A 9603-nucleotide genomic window follows, 5' to 3' on the forward strand; every position below is an offset into this window, starting at 1 on the left:
AATATAATTAATACAAGATATTGTTATATAAAATTTATATGAATAATACTTTAGTTATTATAGTTTATACATTAGTATTAAATGTTATTATAAATTTATAGATTAGTGTTTATCCATTAGTATTACATGTTGATGTTATTATGCATCTTAGTGTTTATAGTATATTATATATACATTAGTATTACATGCTATTATATTTATACATTAGTAATTTAGTGTTACATGGTAGTAAATTAGTAATATTGTAAATTTGTAATAGTATGATATTTACATATAGTCATATACTAAACTATTATTAGTCAATTTAGTCTATATATTATAGTATAAATATATTATTTAACTAGTATATTATTAAGTTTAACTAACTATATAAGATATAGTTGTATAAAATTTAAATGATTAATATATAGAAAAACACATTTTTTTTTTATAAAATATGTTTAAAATCGGAGGCAGAGGCGGAGGCGGAGGGCCAAGTCGGAGGTAGAGGCAGAGTCGGATTCGGAGGCAGAGGGTCGGAGTCGGATCGGAGTGGAGTCGGAGTCGGTTCATCATTAACTCCGACTCCGACTTCCAAGAGGAAAAAAACTCCGACTCCAACTCCGACTAATCGAAGTTAGAGCGGAGCCGGATTCGGAGTTGGAGCGGAGCCGGATTCGGAGTCGGATTGTTGGATTTTTGCTCAACCCTATAAGTCCAAGTGAGATACATGCGCCGTGTAAACACTGCCAACTGCTAAAACGTGCTCCAAAAGGTGACATAGACATCGAGAATCGTGCCTCTAAAATGGATTCCCCAAGTTTTCCCTTTTTGGCTGCAAGTTGTTTGAACATGTTGTAGACATTGCTAAAAATTACATCAACATTTTGGCGACATATGTAGAAAAGTTTGTTTTATTTGTGAAGTGAATCTAGTATGCCAGTAACAACGTGCTCTCATGGAATTTGCAATCAGGAAGTGTTTGCAACGAGCAAACATACAAACAATAGAGCAGAAAGAAAGTTAACGAAGATGGAGGAGAGATTGCGAAAGATGACACTAGAGATAGAGGCCTTACATAGGAGAATGGGGCCTTGAAATGAAAAGATGCACGGTCTGAAGGGGGTGTAGGCCAAGAATGGAACAAACAACTCAAGGAGGAGTCCTAGCCCTCATTTGGATGTTGAGATGAGATAATAACTCTTCTCATCTCAACATCTAAACATCACTCCAACACAAATACAAACGCTTTTCAATTTTAAATATTTAAATTTTTTATCTAATCATCTAATCATTACAATTTTTTCAAACTTTTAAACAAAATAAAAAAAAATCAAGTTTTTCAAGTCCCAAAATAAAAATTATATGAAAAAATTTATATTCTAACAATATTTTAACTTTATAATATTTTTATTAAACTTTTTCTCTCTCATTTGCCAAAATCTCATAAATGTTTTAACTCAAACCATTTTACTTCTATTCAAAAACCATTTTACTACTATTCATAGATGTTTCATCTCATCTCAACATCAAAACGAGGCGAGCAAAGGAGGGATGACTCCGAATGAACAAGAAGAGAAGAAAGAGATTCACAATAGTTTACACGACCTCATGGATAAATACAAGAAGATGGCGAAGTGAGTGGGAACATCATCATTCAACAATAAGCTGCTCAATAGTACAAACATACTTTATAGCGTAGTGATCACGGAAGTACCTCTACCCCCGAATTCAAAGTCCCAAGAATAGACCTCGTCAATCGGTCTAAAGCCCTAGTTGAATACTTGGAAACCTATAAGGCCCACATGACCTTACACGAAAGGCAAGGCTACTATGCTGCCCAGCGTTTACCGCTGGGTATACAACCCAGGCTTTTTGGTTTTTTTTTTCTATCTTTTTCTTTTCACATTTTTTTAATATATTTAAATATTTTTAAAAAATAAAAAAAAATGCACCAATGCACTTAAAATCAATTTCTTAATCACTAAGTTAAAAAAAAAAAAAAAAAAAACCTTTGACCAGCTGTCAACTCGAATGATACAATTGGGAGGGCAAATTAGTTTTTTCCTTACGCGAATTCTCCAGGGAGATCACATGTTGGGCACTCTTGGTATCTCTCAAAGGCATTGCCAGATGATGGTTCAAGAATTTAAAGGCAGGCTCAATCACCAGCTTCTATCAACTTTTGCAGATAGTTTCTCACACAATTCATAGAGAGTAAGAAGAGATAACGATCAACAACTTACCTCCTCACTATGAAGCAACATGAGAGAAAAGCCTAAAAGCATATCTAGCCTAGCTCAACAAAGAATGCCTGACAAGAGATGAACTAGATGAGAAGCTAATGATGACAACACTTCTTCACAGAGTATGGCCAAAAAGCCATTTCATGGTAGAGCTAGCAAGGAAAACACCAAAAACCTTGCGTGAGGTTATGGATTGGGCTAATGATCTTATCAACATGGTGGACACACTGCGAGCATTTACAGACCCAAGAAAATTGAAAGTCAATTAAGTGAATAGAAGGGCAGAGGAGGCAAAAGGTAGTAAGGGGTGAGGAAAAGGAAAAAAAGAAAGCGAGAAAGTGGCTCACATGCTACTCACATAGGCACTCGAACAACACACTCGAGTATAAGCGTGCAAGGAGGCAAGGAAATCAACGTGAAGAAAGACAAGGGATAGAACAAAGAAGGGCATGAGACTAAACTTTATTGCTCTTACCATAGAGCAGAAAATAACAACACAAAAGAGTGAGAGGTTGAAGCCTATCATAGCCTGACAGGAAACATTGCACGAAAGGTGAGTGACATGAAAGCGAAGTGAGAGATCAAAGGAATGGCAAGAGGGAAACATCTCGTGGTAGCCTACCATGGCTGTGCCAAACCTACGGCAAGATCAAACCGATCATAGGAGAATTCGCCGAGGCAGGCACATCGTCATCCCTAGGAAAACACACACTTGAAAGGCTAGGTGTAAGGAAGTTTTCACTGTGGAGAGGCCCCAGAAGCAAAGTAGAGTAGAGAAGGTCACTCCCATATCCTTCATTGATGAAGATTGCGAGGGGGTTTGTACCTACATGACGATGCCCTCATGGTAACCCTTTTAGTCGATAATTATGTCACACTGAGGACCTCGGTTGATAATGGAAGGTCAACTAACATCCTATTTTGGGATGCATTCATGAAGATGGGTATCAACCAAGACAGGTTTTGATCGGCACCCACACCCCTCAAAGTCTTTTTAGGGGAACCGGTGCAATCACGTTAGTTGTTACAATAGGAAGTGGGCCTTGCACCACAATGACGATGTCAAACTTTCTAGTCATAAAAGCCTAATCATCATACAACGCCATCATTGGTTGCCCAATTTTGACCAAGATGCAATTACCTCAATTTATCACCTAAAGATGAAGTTTCCAATGGGCACAAGTGTCATTGAGGTCCGTGGCGAGCAGGTGTTGGCTCATGAATGCTATGTGCAAGAATTAAGAATGAGGGTGCGTTGGTTCGGAGAGCTAAAGGAGAGACTAAAGAAGTAATTCCTCCAACCTCAAATAGGCACAAGTGTCATTGAGGTTTGTGGCACCTCCAGCTTGTCATGAATTGTGTAAGGAACTGTTTGGCCAGCTCCTCAAAGCTACTGATGGATCCTGGGAGCACAGTCCCAAACCAGCCTCTTGTTATTCCTTTCAACGTCAATATGAGGAATAGCAAGAGGGTCATGTGTGCTTTGAAGTTTTTGATGTGATCCACAGGGTCTCGTGACCCGTCATATAAGTCAATCTGAGGAATCTTAAACCTTGATGGGAGGGGAACTGCCATCACTTCTTCATTATAAGGGAGGTCAGAGCGGATGAGCAGCTGTTCCACCGAAGAGGATCCTCCCATCTCTTCATATTAGTCAACAAGGTTGTGTAGTTCATTGTGTAGCTTCTTCTTTCCAGGTCTTCCATATTCACACCTCCTGCACTGTGTGCATCTCCTTCTACCTGCCCATTTTGGATAGGTGGTATGGTGGCATTCTACCGCTTCAATTCTTCATTCTCCTTTTGTAATTACTCCACTACCATCACAACCTTTCTTAGTTTCTGTTCGGCCTCTACCATCCTCGCTTTTATCTTTGCTACATTCATCTCTTGATCACGGGTTGCTTGAGATCGCATGTGAAAATCACACTGAAGTCTACAAAGATCCCACAGACAATGCCACCATAAAGGACGTGTTTCACACCACCAACCATTCGAACGACCTGTAATAAACAACCTGACGGCACTGGGCGCCCATGATAAACTCCGATGCCTAAGTTAGATAAGTAATCTCAATATACAATATCTCAAAAAGTTTAGGAGAGTATTTGTTACCTTCATGTACCATTTATAGGGAAGCATGAACATGTCCAAGGAGTCGATAACCATTCGTTTCCTACATTTATCTCTAATTATCCCTTAACAAAAGAGGAGGGGATAACTGCTCTAATTTATAAGGATTATCCATTTCAGGATAACTGTTTTCATCTGAGGACATTATCTCCTTGCGAATAATGTTACTCTCTTGTATATATCATGCTCCCGTGGGCCTTGTAGGTCAAATTGGCAAGCTAGGATTGCTTATCAGCTGGGCCTGGTCCAACAAGTTACATAAAACTTAAAATATATTACATCAATAACCATACTAACATTTAATGTGATGAACAATATTTATCTAAAAAATATATATATATTTTTTTTAATCCCTAAATACCAATTATATGTCAACTAGTCATATCAATATCTTAAAGAAATACGACTATCAATATTTCTTTTTATAAATGACACATGCACAAAGAGGTCTCACAAAAGTAAACTTATAAATTAACACAATTTCATATAATACATTAGATCTATTGTATAATAAGATTAATTTAATGAATCACGGTAAATCTATTAAATTATTTCTTCTTTTATTTAATACTAAAATTGCGTTTAATAAGTGTGTTAGACGCATAGAATTGAAGACATCTTAATCAAAGAAATCTTTTTTCCTTCTAAAAATAGATCCAAAGAAATATAAAATAAACAGTGTATTATGAGAGACAAAATAAGTATAGTATATGCACCATATATCTTATCAACGTGACATCACAATCATGTTATTATACTCGAAAACAAAGAGAGCACTATTTTATAGCCATTGCACCACGCATGCATTCATAATTGCTCCTTCCCATAGACTACGTACGTACTAAAATCCAAAGCACTGCCTATTTATTTTCTAATTTTGGTGGGGGCTGATACCTTTGTTTCGCAATTGTGAATGCAACCCATAAGTTCTTGTTTTGATATAAGAAGTATTTTATTTTATCTCATTTCGTCTCATTATTATAATTTTATCAAATTTTCATACAAAATATAAATAATAATTCAATTTTTTTAAATCCTAAAATAATAATAATAATATTAAAAAATAATATTCTAATAATATTTTATTCAACTTTCATTTCAATTCATCTCATTTCAACTCAATATTCAAACTGCACCTTAGCCTTTATAAAATCAACCCACTCATGCAAACACATTAAATGCAAGTAAAATGTCATTTTCTTTTTTCTTTTTCTTTTTTCTAATCAAGCATATTATCACTACAAGAAAACTGTTTATTTGTGATCAGTTATCTCCAGTAAAAATGATTATATCCTGTCAAAATCAGTTTATTTTTATCGCAAATAATCATTATCGTCGTAAATAATCTGTCACAAATATAGTTGTTTTTCCTATAGTATATAGATATATAAAACAGTTACAAGATACAAGAGATAACAGGGTGGGAGGTCTCGACATTCATCCCAAACTAACTGAGATAACACAGGAAATAAAAAGGGAGATTTGAGGCCAAGGACTTGATCCCCACCTATTTCCTATAAAGGGAAGCCGCCTGAAACAGTTTTGATATAGTTTGATAAACGGATTATAATAAAGAGATCTATGTTGCATGTCGCTGGTCTGGACTGACTGAAAAGTACTTTCACTACCTTTTTACCACAATCCTTGATTAGGATGAGCAATAACATACGAGTAAGTTGGAGAAGTATCGAATCGCTGACAAGAGATTGTCAGGAATTGTGGTGGCACATGAGTACTACACGCTATACTAGGAGATTGGACGTTGGTCAGATCTATGAGATCCGAGATCACTGACTCCAAAAATGCCACATGTGTTGGCAGGAGACTCATCGTGGAGCCGCGGCGCCTAAGATCCATGCATAGTTTGTGCCGTGCGTGAGGACCAAGCGTCACTCTTTTTTAGGTTTTACTTCTAACATCCAAAAGATCGACGACTGACAAGTCTTCGGTGGCCAGAAAGCAATAAATCAACATTCCTATGTGCTATGGTCGAAAAATTTAGAGAGAAAAAAAAAATAGTAGAATGTTATCTAGACAATACAAATGGGAGGAGGATGTCCACTGTAAGATTTTTTTTAAGCCTTTTCGATGGAGATAGAAAACGAGTCGGCCCTTATTTTTTTTTCTTTCTTTTTTCTACTATGCAATTATTTTTATCTTTTTCGCAACCCCAAAGACTCGCAAAACTGATCTATAGTTCATAGAAAGAAAGTACACGCAAAACTCTACAGTTCACATTTCACAAGACCAAATCTACCTTACCCACAACTTCATTTTCAGCATTCCCAATAACAAATAATTCCCCATCACCATTTATCTTACTTTTTTATTTGATCTTGTCTTTTTACATTACACGATAGAACAGGCGTTTGGGTTCTCATCGCTGAAGATCTGAGGTGGGTAGGCATACATTTCCATGGCATACCTTTGTGGGTAATAATAATATGCATTTTTCTGAAGCTCCACCACCTTGTTGATCTCCTCTTCCATGGCTGCTCCTCCTCCCGAGTCTGGCTTGGAGTTGGATTCCTCGTCTCCTCCTTTCTTTTCTTTGTTCTCTTCCTGATCCTCACTGCCACCTTTGTCCCCTTTGTCGTCGCCGCCGCCGCCATCTTCCTCGGCCTTTTTCTCTTCCTTGCTGTCATCATCTTTGGCTTTCTCTTTCTCCTTTTCCGGCTCTTGCTTCACTATCGCCGCATGCTTTCCAGTTCGCTTGTACACGTACTCCACTAGCTTTGCTGGGTCAAACACTCCCTTAACTCTCACCTCTGAGCTCTTTAGATCTGGCTCGACCGACTCCACTCCTATTGAGTGTGGACCAAAACAAAAACAAAACCAAAAAAAAAGTGAAGATTTGTTAAATTGGTTGATTCAGTACAAGATCGAAACCGAATCCAATTAAAGCTGATGGGATTCTGTGTTTCTTTTACCTTACATTGAAATTGAAAGAGAATAAACTCTCTTTTTTTTTTAAAAAAAGGTATTCAAGAGTTTAGAAATAAAAGTAATATAGCCAAAACCGTTAGTCGCGTATGGAATCATTATACATATATAATAATGCTCGCCAATTAAGTAAAAGCCAAATTTGCATGAGCCATACATGCATATGTGGGGATTAAAAAAAAGTGTCCCATACCTTTCATTCTCAGTATGCGTTTCTTGATTTCTTGTGCACAGGCCTCACAATGCATGTGAACTTTCAGAACCGCTGTGATAATCTGAGGCTATCTCAGAGAATAACATAATCAGCCCAGAGACCCCCAAATGAATAAAAAATATAAAAATTGGGGCATTTATCAAATATTTAGGATTTGATTTCTGGGGAAAAATAAAATTATAGAGAAAGAGAACCACTTCTTTCTTCTCTTCAGGCTTGGGGGGCTCTTTCTCCTCAGGCTTCTTCTCTTCCTCAGCCTTCGGTTCGGGGATCGGAGAGATGAGCTGGACCTGCCTGTGGCTCTTCCTCTGAACTCTCTGGAGAACATTCAGAGGATCGGCCTTTTCGCCTTTCACTACCACCTTGGAAGTCTTGCAGTCTGCTATAACTTCCTCCACCCCTAACAAAAACCCAAACACACACACGAACAAGAACAGGAACACAAACATTTCAATTAACTAAAAGACTTGGAATTCAAAAAACAAGGAACAGAACTTTGTCTGAGTGGATAAAAAAGAAACAAAGACCACCACAACCACAACCTTCGAAGCCTTTGAGGCAGCGTCGGACCTTGCGGGCACAGCCTTCGCAATGCATGTAGACTCTGAGCACGATTTCCTGAGGAGCTTGTGTTTCAGATTGGTCTTTCGCTTCCTTCCCATCCTTTCCTTTCTCCGCTTTCTTTTCCTCTTTCTTTTCTTCCGCCGGCTTCTCGGACTGTTTCTCTTCTTCGTTCTTCTTTTTCTCCTCCATTTTCTTCTCCTCCGGTTTCTTTTCCTCCTAAACAAACACAACCCGATATCAGAACCCAGACAAACAAACGTAAAAGCAACAAAAAACTAAACCGGAAATGGAAAATAGAAGTAAAATTAAAAAAAGATTATATGGCTTCTTCAAGACCTCGCCCATTTGTTTACAGCTTCTCTCTCGGGTTGTGGAGAAACTGGAGAAGATGGATAAGCTCCGGAATGGCTGCTTTCTCTGGCGTTTTCTCTTTACAAAATATATATACACGCTGCCTCTGATTCTCTCTCTCTCTCTCTCTCTCTCTCTGCAAATTCTATAAACTTTCTAGTTTCTGTGGCAATCTGTGGGTTATGAACCATTAGATCCAAAGCTCCTCTGTCATCTTCTTCGTCATCACTTGACGTGGCTTTATATGAGCGGCCAAGTACAGCCGGCGTCGGATATGCTCCAGACAAAATTTGTGCTTAGAATCGAAGGTTACTTAGCTTAATTTTTCTGTCGCAGATTTTTGGGGTGGAAAATATTTAACCATAATATTTTATATAACTATATTTTAAATTATGAATATTTTTATAAAATAATTTTTAAAAATAATATTATTTTTAAAAAAACTCCCATCTTAGAACATAAATATATCGTATATATATCATTAGTGTTTGTGAATTCAATACAAGTTTGTTGTATTGAGTATTTGAAAAGAAGAAATAATTAATACAAATTTTAAATAAATAAATCTCATATAATTTATCAATACTTATACAGATTATTTCTCTTTTTAAAAATCACCTCGTAAAAGACAGTTGTTTCTATTCCCAACAAGAACAAGTGCTTTGAGTGTACCTATTGACATAACAATCAACGAACAGTCAATAGATACAGAATATATCACATTATTTCATATTAATTTTCTAAAGTAAATTAGGTACAAGGGTTTTTTGTCAAAAAAAAAAAGTAAGAAGTGATTTGCATTTAAAAATGAATTGAGATGGTTTATAAATAGTAAAATAAAAATTAAATTATTTATTATATTTTGTATAAAAATTTGAAAAAATTGTTTTGAGATTTAAAAAAATTGAATTGTTTATTATATTTTGTGTAAAATTTTAAGAAAATTATAATAATAAAATGAAATAAATTGAGATGAGTTGAAGTAGATTTTTAATTCTAACCAGGCCTAAGTCTCATTAATAATGAATAGATTTTTTACACTTTTTTAAGATATAATCCACTTTCTTATAAATGCATATATAAGACTTACCTGTTTAGGATTTATGCAAACAATTTATCACTTTCCTAAGGCAAACATGTAAGACTGTCACCTTAGTTCACGTACATGGCTAAC

The 9603-nt window shown here is 36.3% G+C and overlaps 1 protein-coding gene across 1 annotated transcript; it reads right to left on the reverse strand.

The window, feature by feature from the left end:
* Positions 1–6535: 6535 nt before the first annotated feature.
* Positions 6536–8636, reverse strand: LOC121236376 (heavy metal-associated isoprenylated plant protein 7). The gene is made up of 5 exons (XM_041132791.1): positions 8415–8636; positions 8057–8294; positions 7709–7914; positions 7494–7581; positions 6536–7161 (listed from the first exon to the last, which is right to left on the reverse strand). Exons 1-5 carry the CDS (start codon positions 8421–8423, stop codon positions 6707–6709), a joined length of 996 nt encoding a protein of 331 aa, XP_040988725.1. The 5' UTR covers positions 8424–8636; the 3' UTR covers positions 6536–6706.
* Between the last annotated feature and the right edge of the window lie 967 nt (positions 8637–9603).

Source organism: Juglans microcarpa x Juglans regia, chromosome 6S (assembly GCF_004785595.1).
Source record: "Juglans microcarpa x Juglans regia isolate MS1-56 chromosome 6S, Jm3101_v1.0, whole genome shotgun sequence".
Classification (NCBI taxonomy): domain Eukaryota; kingdom Viridiplantae; phylum Streptophyta; class Magnoliopsida; order Fagales; family Juglandaceae; genus Juglans; species Juglans microcarpa x Juglans regia.